This window comes from Gallinula chloropus (genome assembly GCF_964237585.1).
Source record: "Gallinula chloropus genome assembly, chromosome: 3".
Taxonomy (NCBI): domain Eukaryota; kingdom Metazoa; phylum Chordata; class Aves; order Gruiformes; family Rallidae; genus Gallinula; species Gallinula chloropus.
The window spans coordinates 41,952,075-41,973,701 of record NC_140087.1 but is presented as its reverse complement, the minus strand read 5'-3'; the positions used below and the strand labels follow the sequence as shown (position 1 = coordinate 41,973,701).

The 21,627-nt window shown below is 39.6% G+C and overlaps 1 protein-coding gene across 1 annotated transcript in view; it reads left to right on the top strand.

Moving 5' to 3' along the window:
* Positions 1-21,627, top strand: part of PCNX2 (pecanex 2) — a gene marked incomplete at both ends in the record, with an annotated part of 151,395 nt that overhangs the window by 24,856 nt on the left and 104,912 nt on the right. The window contains 4 exons of the mRNA XM_084262153.1: positions 11,982-12,117; positions 15,049-15,191; positions 16,240-16,393; positions 16,491-16,523. Coding sequence (XP_084118279.1) covers positions 11,982-12,117; positions 15,049-15,191; positions 16,240-16,393; positions 16,491-16,523 — 466 coding nt within the window. The remainder of the gene's footprint in view (positions 1-11,981; positions 12,118-15,048; positions 15,192-16,239; positions 16,394-16,490; positions 16,524-21,627) is intronic.

Below are 21,627 nucleotides of genomic sequence, written 5' to 3'. Positions count from 1 at the left end.
GGACGTTTTCTGAGATAATTATGCCAGAGATTATGGAGAGTTGTTTGTTCAGTGGGCAATTCCTACCATCTGATGCATAGATTGAATAGTAGTGTTGGAAGGAAGTGGGTTTTGGTGTTTCTTCAAGTGCTCATCATCAAGTAATTTTGTATTTAGACAATATGGAATACTTTCACCCTCTAAAGTAGAAGGGTAAATCTTCTTTAAAGACAGTTTAGGAATCAGGTATGTTTCCTCCTCCCTACCCCCCGCCTGCAGGCGTGCATACCACTTATGTCAGGTTAGTTTCTTGTCCATCATTACTAACTAACTAGCTTATCTTTAACAAACCATCTTTTTATTATGGAAGAAAAAGGTAAAATAAAGCACCAGATGTAATCAATCATCACTTCAGTTTGTTTCTTCTGTATGTCTGTCTGTAGAGAGCTCTTGACAGAAATTGTTCTCTTGAGGGTGGGCTGCCCTCTGATGGAGATGTTCATTGTGCAAGTAGCCCATGCTGGTGGGAGATGCTGCTGGTATGAAAAGATATTAGAAAAGAGAGATAGAATCATACGATATCCTGAGTTGGAAGGGACCCATAAAGATCATCAAGGCCAAACAGTGAAAGCATCTCTGAGATGTCCTTCGCTTCTTCCAGCCCATCGGAATGTTACCTAAGGAGAAGAAAATGACTGACAGTACTACTTTATGAGTACTCAGGATGGTACAGAAACAATAGTTTTAGGCTTGGTGTGTGAATCTGCTAATGAGCCATTAGATTTTATGAGGTCAAAGGATACAGGAGAAAATTAATGCCTGGGCATAAGAGCTGGCATCCTCCCTGAATAGGAGGGATAAGGTTTTGATCTTGGGAAGCCCAGATTTCAAAATCTAGAACAAGTTTATGCAGGATGGTAGGTCTGCAGTGGAACTCTAAGCTTTTCACCAGTCATGCTTGCTTCATAGCATTAAGCTGCTCCTAAAGGAGAAAATCTGTGTTGTGTCACAACTAGATGGATGTGCACAGACTGTGCACAGATGTGCTCCTCTGAGGAGAAGAATTGGCCCAGGCAAAGGTGATGGCAAGAGGCCTCTTGCTTTGGGGGGGGGGGTGTTGTTGAGGAAAGCAGCAGATTGGAGGGGTTTGCATGCTTGGAACTGTGGCACTCCTGAGTAAATACCCCAGCTCATGAAGGGGGAGGGAATTTTTACTGGGGAGGGTATGAACTCTGTCTGGTTTGTCAACAATAATGTAATTGCCTTATGAATTGGCCATAGGTAAATACCTTTTAACTAAGTTGTGCAAAACTGGAGAAGGTATTTAAATATTCCTCAAAAGAAGACATTAAAGAAAGCCTTCAGGCAGACTAATGTTTAACAAACTTAAATTCAAATTATAACTTGCTATTTCTGTCTACTATTGTCTGCTCCAGTAGTAAAGTCTTAACCAGTCTGGCATTTCGCTACAGATTATTAGGAAGTAAAATTAAAGTAGCTTTTCTCTGGCCTGTAAACATTTTATATATCTTTTTGGCATGGCTTCTGAAATCCATTTCTCACAAATAGTGCAAAGTCCTAATGATGCTGCTGTGTCAGAGAAGTGATGCTGTGTTTTTTTCTGTTCTTCACTACCGTGTGCTTCCTGCTCTTCCTTTGCTTGCAAAGGGCTGAGTGGACAGCAATGGAGTACAATGTGTCTGAGAAAGCAGATGTCCAAGTTGTAAGGGGTCTGTGCTTCCTCCCTGCAGAGACTCCTTAACGCTGGAAGCAATACTGTTTGAGAAAGTTGACTGGATTCAAATATCAGTGGTCATCACCTCTTGGCTCTGCAGCATTGTGAGATGATTTTTGGAGTATTCTCCAGTTCATCAATGTTAATATATATTCCACCACATGAATTTGTTTGGTTTTGGTTTATTGTTTGTATTTTCAACAATAGTAGTTGGCCTAATAAAAGTATTTACCTGTACCTGCAGTGTCTGTCCTGGAAACTTTCAGACCTTCTTCAATGTAGTATGAACAGTGTCTTATTAATAATTTCTAAAATTGTCTCTTAATGCTCAATAACCTTTGAATTAGGATTGTTTCAAACCGTCTCCATGTTTGTGTCTCACCAAATTCTCTCTCACCAGTCTAGCAGTCCAGCTTCTAAAATAATTAGAAACCTAAGCTAGACAAGTCAAATTTAAAGGAAACCTTTATGTTGTAATGATCCCCCAAAAAGAGAATTACTTTTCCATCTCAACCCTCACTTTGGCAGGTGATTTTTGTTACCCAGTTTCATAAGTTATTTAAACATTGGCAGGTAGCTAATCAATTCCCCAATTATTGTTCATATAATTACCCCGACCTCACTTTTGTCTGTTATCTTGCCAGCAACACCTCTTGCCAGCAGTCCCTGTGAAATGGGCTCCCTGCTGAGCTAATTGCCTCTAAATTGGATGCTTCTATTACCTTGCCAACTTCACCTCTAGCCGTAAATGGCTTTGTGACAGGCTCTGACAAGACAAAAAGTGTAAACTGTATTCTCAGCTCACGGATTAGGTTAGCAGCTAGTTACAGAAAGACCGTTTAAATCTGTTTTGGAGTGGGAAATGGAAAATGGCTTTCTCATCCTGAAAAATGTTCTTCTGCCCCATTACATTTAAGTTCTTTGCTAGCCGTGGTCTCTTTACAGGGAATCCTTAGCGTTTCTGGGCGGTGTGATTTGGGTGTGTGGCTGGCTTCTGAGAAGGATGAGAAAATTCTCATTGTCATAAAATGGGTGCCTGGTGTAAGCATGAACTGCCTTTTTGCACGCTTAGCTTGACTGTCTTAACATTTTACCTCTCTAGAGCAGTTAGGGTTTCAAGATAAAATTCTTCCTGTTAGGTTGGTGCTTCAAAGTAAACCCCGTGATCATTAACAAACGCACATCCTCTCAAAATTAAGTGAAGGAATGTGCATGCTAAAGCATTTTTAGTGGTATCTAGCTGTTTTCTGGGGTCAGGAGAAAGGAAGAGTTAGTAAGGCCATGTCACTCTGACACATCTGTTCTGTCAGTGACTGTAAGCAGATGTTTCTTAGGAATTCTGAATTTCTTGAGGTAACTTGTCAGTTTTGGTGAGCAGTCAAAAATATAAATGTGAGGTATCATGTTATTTGGACACCACATGTAACGTGGCTCATAAATATCAGTGAAAGCATAACCCCCTAAAATTACAGTAACTGTTACAAGAGGATTGATTATTTTTGCATAATTTGCATCCCCAGTAGTGAGGCTAAGAGGGCTATAGGTATATATCAATGCCAATATATAAATTTAACAGTTGTCATATTCTGTGCATACTTGCTGTACCAGGCTAATATTTTTAAACAGATTTTCTTTGCATACTGGGGTTCTAGTTTAGAAGGTCAAGTGACCTCTCTGCGTGTGTCTACATACATAGTGAAGAAAAACATGCCAGCATTTGGTACCTGTCAGTAAGGTAGCTTTCATCCAACGTGTGCCAAATGCTGCCCTGTCTTTCTAAGTGACTTGGAGAGGTTGATCTACAGGTACGTTATCCTTTTTGCTATGAAAAATGCTGTTCAACTAATGTAAACCATTATAATTTCTTTTCCCAAGTACCAAGTACTAAAATTATATACTGCCTGAATCTATAACATATGAAATTTTATTATTTGATCACTCTTTTCAATGATGAAAGAGGCAGTTGTTCTTTAATTCAGTGATGAAGCTTAGAAACATCTTCATGTCTGTTTTTCACTTATGCTGCAGAAGCAAGCTTGCAGGAAATTGATGGGACTAATATAACACACTTTGTACTATTCTAGTAGTTTCTATGTAGTTTTGCTCCTACCAAAAATGCATTCTGAATGTTTACTGTGTGCAAAATGGTGTTAGTACTGCAAAGGAATAGTACTTGGAGCAACCTGGAACAGAACATGCAGTACTGGTGTATAACACTGTTAGGTATGAACTTGATAAATAACTAGCTGTATTTACATGATAATCCTTGAAATGCTCTAGTGGTTATATACATCCAGATTATTTGTTCTTTCTGCTTTGCTGCTTCAAATAATTTTGCAAATATTCCCAATCAGGAATTAACTAGACGAGATTTTTATGGTACTACCAGAAGTGTTTCACAGACATAATAGTGTAATGAGACTGTGAAACTCAAATGTTTTCTCCCAGAAGTCTTACTGATTATCTATAACTGTGATTTTTATTTCACTGTAGTGTTTTGCCAGCTAATGTGAACAAATTAATTTCAACAAGTCTGGATTTGTTTCCAAAAAAAGTTTGCAGTTTTCCCATGCTGTTTTGCTCAGATGTATTGCAATCCATCTCTGACATGTTAATGGATATTCAGATCTGAGATGAGGTGAGATCATCAAACGTCCTTGAAAAGCGTGCTGGTCTAGGGTCATGCTAGATATTCAATAGTGTTTATGGGTGTTTGAACACTTTTCTCTGCATCCTTGCTTTGTTTTCATTTAAAGTGCAGAGCTAGTGTTGTTGTGTATGTAGACACACATGGGCTATGATAAACTGTGCTTAAAAATATACAGAAGGCGGTCCACACAATTCTGATGTGGATATGTCTATACCAGCCTGGGAATGCTGTGTTAGCTGAAAAAGAGATGTGTGTGTAACTAAAAGAAAAAAGGGTTTTGTGTTGTTTTAGTTCTGATTTTTTTGGTGTTTTTTTTTTTTTTTTTCTTAAGTAGAAAAGAAACTAAGGGCTACTTTTTGAGTCTAAGCCAATTGTGTCTGTAAAATCGAGCATTAGATCTTCTAAAGCCAACTGGTGTTGTGCCCACACAAGCTGCGGAGGCATTTGGCCATTTATATTTATTTCAAGAAATACTCTGAGTGAATGTAATTTGAAAGAATGCTGCTTGTATTCTGCAGCCCATTTCCCTCTCTTGTGTTAAAACTCCTGAGACGAAAACCATATTGAAAATCTCAATTCTGTGCAAGATGCTATAATAATACACATGAATTGATTTTAAAAGGATAGAATTGGTATTTTTTTCAGAACAATTTGTTTTTACTGCCAGTGATTCAACTTTGTGATGGAAAAGCATTTGATTCATTCAGATGCATATATAGGCTTAAGTGCTGGACCTCTTGTTGCAGTTTATCACTTTGTGTGTCTGGCAACAGTCAGCAGTAGCCATAAATTGCATCAGGAGGCTGCTGTGCTACATATGTGCAATAGAAGCTGGAGTTTAAAATAAATATCTAAGATAGGCCACAGAAACGGATGTATGGCATGCAGCTGAAATATTTGAGAACTGGAGCAGAAAGAATGATTGCCCAGCCCTGGCGGGGGTGGGGGAGGGAATAATTGTTCTGTCTCAGCTACAGATTCTCCTTCCTGCCGAAGTGGCACTTGGGCTTTCATTTGAAATCAGTTGTGTGCAAACACTTAGCTTGCTGTATGTCTTTTTTAAAAAAAAAAACCCTCTCATTTGAGCTTTCTCCTGCTTTCCTGGTAGTGTATCTTTTTATTTATGTGGATAATTATTAAAGTAGTATAACTTCCTGAACATGTATAGTTGTATTTATGTATATTTTATTATTAAACCTGGTTCATCCATACCAGTACAATGCATGCTTTCATATTGGACTTCATGTGTTCCCTCTGAGCAATTGGTCCTCTAAAATACTGACATTTTTAGATGAGGGTCTGACATTCAAACCAGGCTTCTCAGTAGCTTGTGTCTACAGTGCTTTTCTGTATGGTTAGAGAACCCCATTAAGAAAAAAAAAACAACCCCTGCTTTTTTTTTGTTTTGTGACTATATATTTTTTTTAGCAACTGCAGGGCCAAATAAGTAGTTGCAGTAACATAGTGACTAGCAAGCACTAAGAAAATAATGTAAGTTACCTGCCTTTATAGCTGCTGAGTGCTAGTGTTTCTGGCCCTGGGCAACAGAGAGAGCTTCCAATCAGTGAGTTAACTTATTTGATTTACGTTTGTATCTGTGAATGAGCTACTTAGATACTTTCATATAGGATAGTGCACTTATCTGAATGCCTTAGCATTGTCATATGCCTTCTGTATAAATCCACTAATATTTCAGTATGTTCACTGCTGGAAAATTCCCTGAGCCGTTGAGGTTTATTCCTCATAGGAATACAGTAGACTTATCAGTAGATTTATTAATTTATCTTTAGTGTTTCAAAATGTCTTTTTAGAATGACAGCATTATCACTAAGCCATCTTTGTATTTTGCAGCAAGATAGTAACAGAGATCACCCACTCCTGTGATCTGATTTGAAGATTTCTTAAAGCTGCCTGGCAGGTTGTGCAGTTGTGCAGTTGAGTCTGCTTTTGAAGCAGATGTGACAAATATTATATAGCTTCTTTTGGGATTCAGTGATTTCAGATGAGCTGGTCACCTGAGCGTAGTGCTGCTTCAACATATAAATGAGCATGGTGTGTGCATGTGCCTGCTGAGAACAGTAATGTTTGAATTGTAATGAAACCATTGTGTTTTTTTTTTTTCTGAAAAGTACTCTTTTACAACACTCAGTGGCATTTTCCTCCTTCCTTGCTAGGGACAGGAAGAAACTCTTGTGTTAGCTTGGCCACCTAAAATCCTTTCCTGTGTTTTTAGGGGGTTTTAATTCCCCCTTTCTCCCTGTGACCAGAGAGCAGGGAAGCATGTTTACAACAGGAGGCAGCTCAGAGATTCCAGGGAGCCACGCTGCCACGGGATGGCAGCAAAATCCTGCTCAGGAGCAGAAGCTTTCAGTGGTACTTCAGCTCTTAGGATTGGCTTCTCTTCCCTCCCCTCTCCGTTTCATAAGGAGAGTTACAACAGATGCTTTCAAAGACTCTGGAGGTAATGGAAGTGTGAGCTGTTAATGCGAGAATTCCAGTAAAGCCACATCATCTCAAAATGCATCTTCTAGTTTATCTGGTAGTCCATGCTGTTTGTTTTTAGAGTTGCTAGTATGTTGATCTTTGCTCTGTAGTGTAATATGCTTAAAGGTCAACAACCGACATGCTTGTTAATGAATTAAAAACCTTGGGAAGGGTGTACTGAGCGGATCCCATTCTTACAGCACCCAAGTAAGAAGGTGTGCATGACCTCCTGCCTTCGTGCTGCCTGTGGTGCTACTGTAACGTGCTCTGCATGGCTTTCCTGTCCATAAGCAGTATCTGACTTGATGAACCTGATATGTACCACTGCTCATTCCGTAGTCCCTTGCAGTATGTCAACAGTGACCTTGTACCCTTTTCTCTCTGTTAGTAAATGGGTTCATCCAGTGTTCCCGTTCTGTAAATGGGGGCATTCTACCTTATTATTGTCAGAGGTGGTATTATGGCTCTTTAAAACAAATGGAAAGTGTCCTCTCCAAGTCCCATCATGTAAATAGCAAAAGATAGCAGTGAGCAAGATTTAAAGAGAGACTTCATCTTTAGCTTGAGTTCTCCTCAGCACTAACCACTAAGGAAAGTTAAAGTATGCATTCTGAATTAATGGTATTCTTCGTGAAACTAACCATTTTTTACCAAAAAGTGAAGGCTGCCGCTCTTCATGTTTTTTTCCATGTTTGTTATGATCAGGATCGTCACATTATTATCCAGTCTTAATGCTGCTCTTGTTCTTGAACATTTCAGTTTTCTTACATGCTTTAAGTCATGTTTTAGTTTAAGTCTTACTATTTAGTAGTACATTTGGGAACTATAAATCATCATCTGCGTAAGTGGGCAGTGTGCAAAGTGGATTCAGTCCCAGTCCTGAGTCGTGCAATACTGTGGTCAGATTGGTACTGGCAGCTTTGTAGTGGAGACCTACCTAATGAGCAATGAGTAGAGATGTAGGAAGAGGCCTGTGTGATGAGGCATAAAAGTGGCTGGGACGTGAAACGTCAGGGAGGCCATTTTAGGTGAGAAGGGTATTAGGGTTTAGGTATTTGTTGCAAACTGTTAAGCTTTGTAGTGACCCAGACAGCTGCCTGAAACAGTCTAGTAGGCTCTTTCTGGTTTTAGGCACATAAGGACGGAGAGGAAGGTCCTTTTGTTAGTGTGGCTGTTGTGATGTTCCTTGTCCTTTCTCCTGCCTGCAGGTTAAAATGATGTTTAGCCAAGCCCTGCAAAACTACTTTATTAATTGGAAATTCTTAGTAACTGCGTGGCGTGCCTGTATAATAAGTTCACCTTGAGGTGTTCAGACTCAAGACTAGCTAATCCTAAACAAAGGGCATGACTTGGGCTGTTATTATATTTGGATGGTTTGGGTCAAATTTCCAGGACTATAAGGCAACAGTCACAGAATAATTACAAGAGGGAAAAGGAAGATTTTTCCAGTTCTCTGTGATTATACTAAAACACTTTCAGTGTTGTATGATTGCTCAACTAGCTTATGTTTACTCAGTGTTGTTACAAAACTGAATTATGAGCCAGAAAAAAAATTCCCTGACTTTATAACCAGTTATCGGTAGAGGGTGCTATGTATCTTTTGCATTTGATCTGCATAGTTTGTATGTTTATCAAAGGTATTTTTAGTTAATAATTTATTATTATTCAAAATGTGGTTCAATTATACCTTTGCTTACATTAGTGGTGCAGTTTACTGTAGTAGATCTTGATAACATTAAATTGATTCTGCAAATGAACAGATTTTCTATTTAGTGAGATTTCATGCTATACTGTGATCAGGTCTTATAATGGTCTTATGATTAGAGATTGTTTGCTCCTATTTATATGTGGTAATAAATTTACAGAATCTAGTTTATAGGCTTACAAAAACACAAACACCACCATCACAGTTCTTACTGGTAGTTGTTGTCAGTATAACAACAATGTCATCAGATAAAACATAAAGCTGCTTAAGTAGCTGTGTGAGCAATTCAGCATCAGGGAGGTAGAATATGAATATCAGAAGGAAGTTGTGTGGAAAATAGGGATAAGGAAGAAAACCAGCAAACACGAGCTGAGGGGAACAGTGGGTGAGGATAGAGTAAGAAGAGACACAGAGAGGAGGCTGAAGAATAAAAGGCATAGGAGGCAGATGAAGGCTGGATGACAGTTTCTGATATTGGAATTGTTGCTTTGTTAGCTCTGCCTTCCCAACTTCTCTGTCCCAATGGTGTTTTTAAGCCTACGAAGTTTTCAACTTCTTTTCCATGGTCAGCTGCTTGCAGGCTCTTCTGCCCGTTGCTGGTAGGTGGAGCTATGAGTTTTATTCTGTAAACAGAACTATGGGCTTACTTGGCTTTTCAGTTCAAGTCTGTTGGGAGATGATTTGATTTCTTATGACTTCTTCCAAGAATAAGCTTACGAGTAAAAAAAAACAACTTGTTTTCTGTGAACTGATAGTGCAGAGTACCAGGGGAATAGCTTGGCCTATCTTCTGTTCTGCTATTTCCATTCTTGGTAAATGTGGGATAAAAGACATGACCTGATCTAAATACATTCTCAGCTCCACTTGGCTTTTGTAGAAGGATAGCTATAGATGCAGAAAGTTACTGGAGCTTAATTCTTAATTTAGGAAGGCATAAGCTGCCACTGTTCTGCTCCCCTGTTGTTGCACTGAGCCATCTTTAGGCAGGAATTCCCAGGGTAGTGTTCCTATACACCCTGGACTACATTTCTCTCATTTCTACTGTGAACAGGGAGCCCAAGGGTTGCACCTGCAATGACAAGGAACAGGGCAGCTCATCCTGAGGAAACAAACAAAATCCATTCCCTTCCTTCAAGCTGGACATGGTTGCCCTTGAGTAGGGAACTTCAGAGTATGCAAAAGCCATAGCTATCCTCTGTAGTTCTTGTCTGTGGGAACCTTCCTTCAGAGAGGCATGCATCTAGTCTTCCTCCCCCTTCTGCCTGCCTAAATCTGCTGATTGAGATCTGGGATCTTGGATCTGTTCTTATCCCTTCTGTACTTTTTGTTACTGACTTGATGTCAAGGTGCTAAAGAAGACCCATGAGAGGTCCTGCCTTGTGGCTGGGACATCAAGTGGGTTGAAATGGACCACGTAAGTCCTTGTTTTCTAGTACTGCCCAAAGGGAACATGGCAACTGTCGTGACTCTGGAGCAGATCATGCTTCTGCCTTTAGCAGGAGGAATGGGGAGTGCAGGGGAAGCCATTAGGATCACAAACATGGGACAGTGTCACTTCTACTCAGCTGATAGTTCTGTTGGAGTGGCAGACAGTGAATATCAGATCTGGATCCAAGCCTGATAGCTCAGCTCTTTTGAAGGCCTTGATTGCTACCTGGCTCAGAGACCAGAGGCAGAACAGCTCCTGTGGTGACATCCCAGGCTGCTAGCATTCCTGTTGGTCCAAGCAGTGCTAGCAAGCCCTTGAGAGTGGAAGGGGAACGAGCATGGATGTTTCAGTCTGTTGGTGTGGCTCTTCAGTCCTGCTTCTAATCCAGATATTGAACCTTATCCCAGCACAGCACCAGATGCTGCAGCTCCATTTAAGAGTTATGGTCAGAACAACCACGAGGCTGTGACAAGGGTTACATGACAGGCTTTGGGAAGTAGTGCCCAAAGGCAAGGAAGGTTCAGTTCACTAAAATTAATAGGGTGGCTTGGGGGGGCAAGCTTAGGGTGTGCAAGATGAGGTTTATTCTTTGCCTTACCAGACTTCCTGGCTGACTGTAGGCAGATTGCTCTCATTTCCTTTATGGAAAGTAGGAACAATAGGTATTGACTACCTTGCATGAGCACCGAGGTGCTTTTACCTCATGCAGGTATGAAAGTAATGAAAGCCCAAGGCAGGCTTCCAGAGGCAGAGGGCTAATGAGCTCAGAGCAGGGTGTCTGTTATATAAAAACCCATTTGGAAGAGATCAAGCAAGAAGTACTCAAAACAGATCATTTCCCCAAGTAACAATTATTTCATTTCAATATAGTTCTTGCTGAGACCATGGCATAGTAGCACACCAACCGATATTGCTGCTGTAAGTGCAGATTTCCTCAAGTAAACTGTTTAAGTGCTGTATCTACAACACAAAGCAGTAAACATCGGGTGGGGGGGATAAGCATCTTGCTCAAGTCCCTCTCAAGGTGAGTTCACACTCAGTACAGGGGATATCTGAGGTAGCCTTAAGTAAACTAGTTGTTGTCATTGTGTTAGGGCAGAAGGAAGTTATTGTAGCCTGAATTCTCAGTAGGGTAAACTAGTACTCACCAAATTCAGTGCAGATAAGGCCAGACTAGCTTTGTACCTAAGTGGGTTTGTGTGAAAGCTAATACAGGATCTCTGCAGCAGCTACCCTGCAGTATTGTTCTGGGGATTTGCAGCTCTTGAGCTGAATTATTGTCAGTGGACAGAAAAAGGCACTTCTCAAGTATGATTCATTGTAGGTGTTCATCTCAGGTTGAACGCAGATGATCATAGAATCGTAGGGGTTGGAAGGGACCTCGAGAGATCATCGGGTCCAACCCCCCTGCCAAAGCAGCTCCCTAGCACATATCACTCAGATAAGCGTCCAGATGGGTCTTGAATATCTCCAGAGAAGGAGACTCCACCACCTCCCTGGGCAGCCTGTCCCAGGGCTCTGTCACCCTCACTGTGAAAAGGTTCTTCCACATGTTGGTGCGGAACTTCCTGTGCTCCAACTTGCAGCCATTGCCCCTTGTCCTGTCTCCACAGACCACTGAAAAGGGGCTGGCCATTTCCCCCTGCATCCCATACTTAAGATATTTATAAACATTAATAAGGTTTCCCCCTTAGTCATCTTTTCTCTAGGCTGAACAGTCCCAACTCACTCAGACTTTCCTCATACGGGAGATGCTCCAGGCCCTCAATCATCTTTGTAGCCCTCCTGTTTCTCTGGATCTAGTAGAGCACGTGAATAAAAATTTGGGTGTTAACTATTTGTGGGCCTGGGCTCAATTTCAGGTCTGGAAGTGGAAGGCACCATGTCCTGTGAGCCAAACAGTATTGTAATTGCAGGCTTCCTCCTGTACTGTTTCTGAACTAGTAGGAAAATACTGCTTCTTAAAATGGTCTCTTTCCCTTCTTCCCTCTGTGCACAGTGAAATACAGTTCAGTTCCTCCAGTACTACCACTTCAGAGAGCCAAGAACCATCTTCTGGGGATCAAGCAGCGAGCGCACTTCAGCAGCAGCTCCTACTGATGGTGGCACGGAGGACCCTTTCAGAAAGCCCACGGGTACATCCTAATATCTCAGTTTCTAGTATTTTGATAAACTACTTTATAAAAGAAAAACGCTGCAGGCTTGTTCCTGAGACAGTTTTGTTGATTTTTCTCTATTACTTTGCCGAGTATTGCTCATATGGGAGATGTATTTTATGTTGATGGATGTCATTCAGCTGCTTTCTACTGACACTGAGTTGTGTTCTAGTGGAGTGCTTAAAGTCTCTAAAAAGTTGATCTCCTGTCTTTGTTCTTATTTCATTTGAAAGAGAAAAGACACATGTTAAGATTTTAGACACAGCACTGGGTTTTAATATGAATTGTTTACTCCAGATTCATTGGTATCCTAAAACCTCAGGCCTGGGTTTCACTTTTCAGATTTGGGCCACCAGACTTCTGCATGTCTGTTGTGGAATGTCAGAGCCATCTCCTCAGTGCAGTTGGTAAAAGAAAAAGGCCCTCAGACTTTAGTTTATATGGTAATATGTGGATATACTTGAACTTTACAGTGTTTGGGGTCGGTGACCAATGGCCTAAGGCTGTAATCTGTTTTTACAGTTCCTTTCATAATAGCTTTAACCTTCTCTTTTCTTCCATGGCAAATTCTAGTTTGATATTTATGAATAACCTTAAAATGCCAGTTAATTATCTTTCATTTCAGTTTTTGCTCAGGAACTTGAAGCTAGAAGCAACTTGTATGAAGGAACTATTTTAAAATAAAAATGCCTGTAAATTGAGATGAATTATCATGTTGGAGGTTTTTTGCTCTGTTTTGGTTTTTCCCTTCTCTTCAAGAAAACTGCATCATTAAGGAGTAAGGTGTATTTACTCCAGCTCCCATAGTGACTTTTGGAATGTCAGACAGGAATTTCAGAACGTCCCAATTTCTGAATTACTTTTTTTATTATTATTAAACATGAAATTTTGAGCCTATGTAAGTCAGGAAAGTTTTTGTCATTGATTTCAATGAAGCAGAGTTTCAGCTGTCACTGACACCATATAAATTTATGAAGTGAATTTTTATGAGCCTTTTTTTTTTGATAGGAGGTACAATTTGACTGAGTCACTTGCTCGGGGCTGGTCAGAGAGTTTTCTAAATGCAAATGAAAAATCTGACTCTAGCCCACGTATTGCAAGCCTCATGTAATGGACTTCATCCAAATGTCACAGTTCCTCAGGAGCCAAAATGTTTGCTTATGCACTCAGTATTCAGCCATGCACATTAAGCTGTTCTGAGGACCAAACAATGAGATCCTCAAGTGTTTTTGATGGACTTTTTGCCACCATTTTAATGTGGCTGTTAGAGTGAAGAGTACAGATTGAGGAGTGTAAGTTAATGATTGCAGTTGATTGAGTTTCATATTACCTTCTGTTGGAAAATAAGACCCAAGAGAAACAAATCTGTGCCAGTATTAGCACCAGTAATATTTTAAAATATATTTTTTCTTTTAAAATGTCCCAACTCCATAATTAAGCAACTTTTTTAATGTGGAAATAGAAATATTAAAATTTGGAGCACCTAAACTACATTTAGGTTTTCAAATCAGTGTGGTGAAAGGACTGCAGTCACTCTTACAGCCTTTAAATTACCTGGAATTGTTAATAAATGAATGACTACTGAACAGCCCAGCACCCTCTTTTGCATGTCTGAAGCTTCAGTGAGCCTGTTTTACCTCATATTTGCCAGCAGACTGAAGATATCAATGAATTGGTACCCAGCTGATATGCAGCTATGCATTAAGTCATGTGTAAATTATGTGTGAAATTCCTTTTCCTGGAAAGTAAATATTAGAAATTACTCCAGTAATCTGAGAGAAAATTTAACAATTCCTTTGTGCAGGTGGGCAGGTTGTTTAAAAACAGTTTTGCTAATGATTACAATTCAAGGTGACCAATTTTTTCACACAAAATTTCCCTTCTCTGACTAGGGAAATTAATCTAACAAATATTCCTGTTGTAAACGTTGGCCAGAGTTCCATAATGGATATTTTTATTATCTAATGGGTGGTGGTGGGTTGGGCTAGAAGTAGGTTGAAAATATCTAGATATTACAGTGATTAGGAATCTCAAATTCTTCTTGAAAGAAACTTACTTCCTCCTCATCTTGTCCTCCTCCCTCCCCCCTGGTAATTTATTGGTGTACCTTGGAAAGAAATGACTACTTTGCAGAGGTTTCTTTGTTCTGTTGTCTAGCTTTGCAGGCTTGGCTGATGGTCTGTAGATAAGCCTCCCTCCCCACAAGTGTTGGTGAAGGAGTGCAGGTGTAGAGTTGGAGGAGATCTGAAATGCTGTAGTTCAAACAAGAAGCAATGTTCAAAAGGATGGATTTATAATTGTGATGGTAAGATTAGAGACTCTCAAACTAGTGCTGGTTATGCTGTTTGTGCTTGTTTGCAATTTGTTTTTTTTTCTTCCCCTTGGTGGTGTTGAGGATGCACTCCTGATGTGGTATTAGAAGTGTCTCAGGAAAGATGAACAAAGCTGTGTTCTGGAAGGAGAACTGTTAAGTCATGCCTCTAGGCCTTAAAGCCTACTTGATTTTTATTGTTAAAACTAAAGACTTTTCCTATTGTGTGGTTTGGTGTTGTGCTGAGATTAGCCTAAAACATGGAAAAAAGAAAAATCTTCAGTAAGAAAGTTTAGACTGCTGGTGGATCAGGACTGAAAAAAAAATAATTGTTTTTAAAATTAATATTCAGCATTTCTGTTTAAAGCATATTATCTCTGAGCTCCACAATTGATACTGCTTCTGTCCATCTGCAGTAATTAAGCTGCTGTGATATTTTTGTTTCAAATTTAAGATGAAGAAAATAAATATGCTCCCACCATCCATTTTAGAAAAAAAAAATTAAACTTCATGTAAATTTGGCCTTTTAAACACCTGTTTTGCTGGCTACCATATGTGAAAGAACGTTTTGTGTATTTCTGGTTTGTTTGTTTTTAAAGCAACCCAGCCAGGACCCTGAGGATTCCTCATGTTCTTCAGCACAACGGAAACTGAACAGGCAATTTTACAAATTTATTATATTCCCTGGCAAATGGATTAAAGTCTGGTATGATCGTCTTACCTTGTTGGCATTGTTGGACAGGTAAGTTTGTTGGGTTTTTTAAATGCTACTCTAGGTAGTGTTAGAGTAGGTACCTCCACATGTCTGTAGAGGGTCCAATGTTTCTGAGCGTTCTGATGAGAAAATCAAGGTGTTCTTTTTTTGGGTGGGGGTGGGCCAGGGGGTGGGGAATTGAATACAGAGAAATATTCAGGAGGCCTTTCAGCTGCTCCCTTGGTTTCAGTCCAGGTTTGTTTAGGGAAAACTTCTTGTCTTGGCATCTCTCCTTTTTCCAGTACCTCAGTTCATTTAGCATCAATTTTTTAAGTGGTGCTCTTTGCTATTACATCTCACATGGTCATCTGCTGGACTACCAGGAGCTTCAGATCAGTTAGCCTATGTACTTAAAGGCTGCTGGTTCTCCTGACTCTGCTTTTGGTTGAGTGCTATGCCCTATATGTTAATATGAGCTCCACAGCTGAAATTTTAGGTGAGTTTAGGAATCAGGATGTGTATAGTCAGGGAGTTAAAATCTAGAGCAGAAACTTATCTGGTGTCTTATCTCTTTCTATCAATTGCATGGAAAGCATCTGCTGATAAACTCTTGTTCTATCCTGAACACTAATGTTTTTATCTCAGCTTCCATGTTCTAATAGAACAGATAAAACAAATAAAACCTCGGATGACAAATTTGGTCTTTCATCTAATTCTTTTTGTCAGACATATTTTTTCATTAAATGATGTCTCTTGTCATTTAAAAAATGTTAAGGTTTTGGTAGTGGTGTCTGTTTTGTGTTTTTTTTTTTTTTTCTCAATAAATGTACACTTGCTTACACACAAATCAGGTCTGCTGTGGAATTCTGTTTGGTAAGGTTGGAGGACTTTTTTTCATATATTTTAGCTATCATAGTGGATGAGGTCTTTTGGCACAGGGGTGAAGTACCATTATACATAAATGTAGTTTAGGGAGCAAAACCTCAAATTCTGTAAATTCTTATCACTGGTGGTTCATGCCAGCTGCAGGTGGACTTGCCTTGCTCTGATGAATATGTAAATATTTGTAATTTTCTGAACACTTTTATTCCCATAGGACAGAAGATATCAAGGAGAATGTGTTTGCTGTCCTTCTAGTAGTTCTCGTTTCACTACTTGGATTCCTGACCCTGAACCAAGGCTTCTGTAAGGACATTTGGGTTCTGCTGTTCTGTCTCGTGATGGCCAGCTGCCAGTATTCCCTCCTAAAGGTAGGACACAAGTTTATATCCAGTCACTAAATTCTTTTCCAACTTCTATGAAGGCAAAATCCTGTAAGCAAACTTTTTTCTTCTGTTTTGTTTTTAGAGCGTTCAGCCTGATCCTGCTTCACCAATACATGTAAGTCTTGGCCAGGAGAACAAGTTTTTCTCCTTTATTATCACTTGTGTACTGTGGAACAGTTGGCTGATCAGTGAAGCACAAGTATAAATAGTTGGCTGTCCTAGGTAATTTATGAAAATGAGCATGTTTTTGTCTGTGATTTGAGACTTTGTACTATGTTTAATTTTAAGATATTTGAATTTCTCTCTGCTATTAGAAAAGTGTTTGGGTTTGTTTTTTTTTTCAGTTAAAATATGCTGTAAAAACAAATGCATACACTAGTTTTCTGGAATTCATTCCCATGGCATCAGACAAGTTTTTCTTTTCTTTAGAAACAGTGACTGGAAACAACAGAAGTTCCAGATTAGCACCTTGGTCACTGGTCAGTTGGGGCTTTATTTTTTTTTTTCTTTTTTAATCTGATATTGCAGATGTATTACTCAATAGTATTATTTGCTCATCAAATGGCACACGTGTTTTCTCTTTGCTGTAATACAGTCACAGTTTCTGACCTGAAAGAAATGTTCTGCAGAAATGGTCTAACCTGTGGGTGAATGCAGGCTGTAATGATATTTGCTGGTTGCTATTTGACTGTTGAGTATATCTGGAAAAGCTGAAATCTGTCAAGGACACCACCTCACGGGGAACCAGTTCCTTAGCCAAGTCCATCCTCATTATAGGAAGACATTATATTATGGTTTAGGAGCATCATGCTACAACTGCAACCTGATCCCACCACCTGTCGGGAGTGTCTCAGCATTTTTTGATTTGCAGATGTAAAGTTCCAGTAATCACAAGGTCCCTTGCTTGCATTTGCACCAGCTGATTAGTTCCTCACGTTTCTTTCTTAGCTCTTTGAATGTTTTTGAGGACTCCCTCTCTTCCCTCAGGGTTTAAAACAAGCATGTTGTAAACTGCAGGTCTGTGGGATTATTTGCCTTTGTCAGGGAGCAATTATTTTTGTCAGTTTAAAGTCTAGAAATACAGGTTGAACTTGAAATTGAGGTTATTTCACACGTGTATGCGCCACCTTTCACTGAGATGGATGTTAGTTGTTAGGGGTGAACTTATGGTATTGTTTGGTTAGAATGCATTCACAGGAAATTCCTGTCTGCATATTAAGTAGGGAAGGCTAACAAACGGCCATGTACATGTTTTCTATAATTAAAGAAAGATTCCGACCTCAGTAAGAAGTCGGGTTTTAGGGGGACTAAAATGATGTTATTTGTCAGTTAAACTAGCACATGTCTAGACATAGTAATGTGAAATGTAATCAAATAGTTTGCACCTATTCAGGCATTAGTAATGGGTACATTTGTTTAAAGTGGGTGGCAAACAGTACAATCAAAACTTCATTAGAAACCTATCTAGCCTGTATTTTTATAGTATTAAAGACAAAGTGGATAATGAAGTTTTAACCAGAACACTTTTTTTGTGCAGTTCAGGTTTGCATTTCAGACTCCTACCATACTGCTGCAGGTATTATTCACTGTGGTGTATTCTGTGTGTTGTGCAGCCATGTAGCAAAGTAACGACAGGTGCATTCCCATCTTCCATGCGCTTTCCTAGAACTTGGGTTTTCAGGAACGTTTTCTTGCTAACTCTTTGGTGAACCATATGAACTCCAATGGAAATAGAATCTTGAGTTTTTCCACAGAGGGTTTTAAAGGTGGGAGACATAGTTCAAGTTAAAATAGAAGACTAGCTATTTCTACTTTGTGTCTTTTTAACGCAATAGGTGTCTGTAAAGACTTGCTTGAACTAGTAATTGCCACAAAAAATAAGATGAGAAGAAGGCAAGAAAAGATACTCCACATACTGTTTCATTATTCATGGGAGTACGTTAAAATTAAAGAGAATAACATCTCTTGATGTTAATGTAAGGATGCAGAACAGCAGAGGGATTAAAGAATGATCAGTACCGTGTCCATGAATGAAAATGCAAATGAGACTTTTTCAGTGTGAAACAAACCATCGTGAGCCACAGATTTGCACACTGAATTAATTTCTGTTCTTGATTCCATGAGTAGCTGTTATTGCCTTATGTTATCCATGCCTGCCAAGGAGGTTCCAAATTTCTTCCCTATCTCTCACATGCAGACTCTGTTAGTATTTGATGTGACTTTGTCATCTCTAGCCTACACCATTATGAAAGACTCTGCTTTAAAATACCATCCGGTGAATTCGGAAAGCCCGGTGCTCAGAGATGTAGAAGGCTCTTGTTCTGAACTCCTTCCGAGTGCCAGCGTATTCCCTTCCTGTTGTTGAAGAAGAGTTTGCTATGAAGTCTGGTAATCTGGTACAATTCGATTGGAGACAAGGCTATTTCTTGACCCTTACCATGGTGCAACAGCTGGGGTCTCAGAGTTGAACACTGGGTGTTGTCTGTATGTTGTCAGTGTGGTAAGGTACAGTACACAGAGAAGGACCTATGTCACTCAGCATTTTGAATTTATGGTAAATTATACTAATTCTATTGAATTGTGATAATAGTTCTGTTTTGATCAGTTTTGGTGGAAACTTCCTGGGTTCTGTAGCTAATGCTGCCTACTGGTATTTACCATGGCTGCAGGTTTAGTAGTACGAGAGCCTCAATTTTCCTGTCAGACTGTGCTTCAGCCTTTCCATTTTTGGCCTTTTGAGAACTGGTGGCCTCCAGTTGCTGTTCACACAGGTGTATGTGTTTCTGGGATGGTGAAATTTGCGAACAGCCTTCTCACTAGAGTGGTGGAGAGAAGAAAATAAGGTCCATGCCAAGTGTGAGTTGTATCAGTCTGTAGTAAATGGCTATACAGGTGCATCAAGAGAGCTTGTCTGTAATGCCCTCATAAAACACCTGTGTAGCTCAGGATCTAGCTTGGGTTTGCAAAGGCGTTTGTGCTCTGAAGGATCACAGTCATGTTTTTCATAAGACTTACAGAATAGCTTACATAACTTCATTGTCTCAGTCCTATTACCTGCCAAAGCCAATAGCTAGCTCAGTTGCATAGTTACCATAGGCAGTTTCATAAGTCCCATGAGGCACTTAAAAAGTATTTTTAATTTGTCCCTGTAAGCTTTTCTGTGGAACTGAGCACATGCACTTTACTTTTTATAAAGCCTTCTGTCTTTTTCCTCTTGCATATGTGCATGCACAAACAGAAAAACCATGAGATCCTTCTGAAATATTCCCATCAAAGTGCTTTGCAGTCAAAAGTCCTGTTTTACTAAATGGATATGTTTGTGAAATCATTCTAGCTTTGTTGAAAATCTCTTACTTTTGTCAAAATATGAGATGCACCAGTGCCGTGTTTCTAGGATGTGACTGTGTTTCTGAAACATATTCATGAGAAACATCAGCCTGAAAAAGTCAGTGACACATTTTTGGCAGATTTAAGGGAACAAAAGAGTTTTCACTGAAACTTTTATCAGTGGAGGAAAAAAAAAAATTCAACAAATTAAATGTAAAATATAAAAGGAATCCTGCTTCATTATTTAAACTTTTCTGAAAGAGGATGAAGAACAGAGTAGTATCAGTAAGAAGAAATTGATTTCGTATGTCAAAATTTGGTGAGTTTCCTTGGTAGAACAAAATAAGCCCTTAATATCTCAAATACCTTGTTAAGTTGCAAGGACACATGCCGGATTTGGTGAAGTGCTGCCTAGCTGGGCCTGTCAGTGGCAGGCACAAGAGGGCTTCACGCATTTTTTGTTTCTGAAACCTTGAGAAGAGGAAATGTAATGTACATCTGCCAGCTGTGACTTTCAGTAGGTGATGCACCATGCTGGTGATTTTCCCTTCTAGAAGGTGTTTGCTCTTGGCCTCAAACCAATCATGTCCCAAATAACCCTGCTCCCATGAATGTAACTGACAGTGCAATACAGCATTAACGCTCTCAGCAGTTCCTTCCTTCTCAGTCGCCTGTCCTGTCCCCCCCTCCCCACCCCCACCCACCATGTGGGGACTGGAGCCTGGGTTGTGCTTGGAGAAGCTCATTCAGCTCAAGCACATCCCAAGCAGCGCGACAGCTGTGCAGTCAGTGTTCCTTCCCAGGGCATTGCTGCTCTCGCGTTCCTCCTGCTGATCTGATAGCATTCCCCACTGCTGCCTGAAATACAGAGAAGGCAGGCTTTCTTCATGTTTTGCTGGCAGTTCACACAGCCTTTGAAAGTTGCTTCCTCCATCCTGACTAGTATATTAGCATGGTAAGACTGATATATTTAGAAATAAGAGTTAAATACACACTATAAAGCTAATTGACTGTGTCATTAATCTCCTTGTGTGGAGCTAAACCTCTGGATTTCTAGTCATCACCTCCATCATACACAACTGCCTTCAAGAAATTGGCATGCAAAGATAAAACCTGGGTTCTGTAATTGAGGTGAGACAAGAATGTAACATCGTGATAAAATAGACTTTGGTCCGGAGTGCATATCAGGATACAGTTCATTAAGCAATTGTTTAGATACAGTATTTACTACGTTCTTTTCCTAAGGCATAGATTGTGTTTATGATATATAAGTGTCATGAAGTATAAAAGCAACCAGAAAGTAATATTTTAAGTGAGTTTATTTTTTTAGGTCAGATTTTTATTTCTCTAATTCTCCTTTGATTATTTTTTTTTAAATTTTTCTTTTCATGGGCACATGTCCCACTTAGGAAAGAAGAAAAAAAAAAAAAGAGGCGCTAGTAAAATTGAAACTCTAATTAAACACCAGGTAGGATTTCTCAGTCTGACTTGATTCATGTTCCATGAATGTGAAGTGCAATATAAGCCTGTTAGTTCCCTGCAGTCTGCCACCTTGCTAACTGATTGATCCCAAAACAGAGTACAGGCCCATTAATAGCTACGCTAGCATACGAGCTTGGCTGCCAGCCAAACAAATATGGCCACTGTCTCTAATCACTACCTAGACTCAGAAAAGAAATGATCTTTTATTATGCTGACTGAAATAACATTTTGCAAGTAACAAGAGTTTCACAGCGGCTTTATGCAAAGCAAACTTGAATCCTTGTCACTTTGCTCTTGGCTTTTCGCACTCAAGGTATCTTTTAGAATTGTCAGTGTTTAAAATGTCTAATTTACCCTTAAGCTTGGTACCAGGAGAACTATTAAGATTTTTTTATCTTAAGCATCTGTTA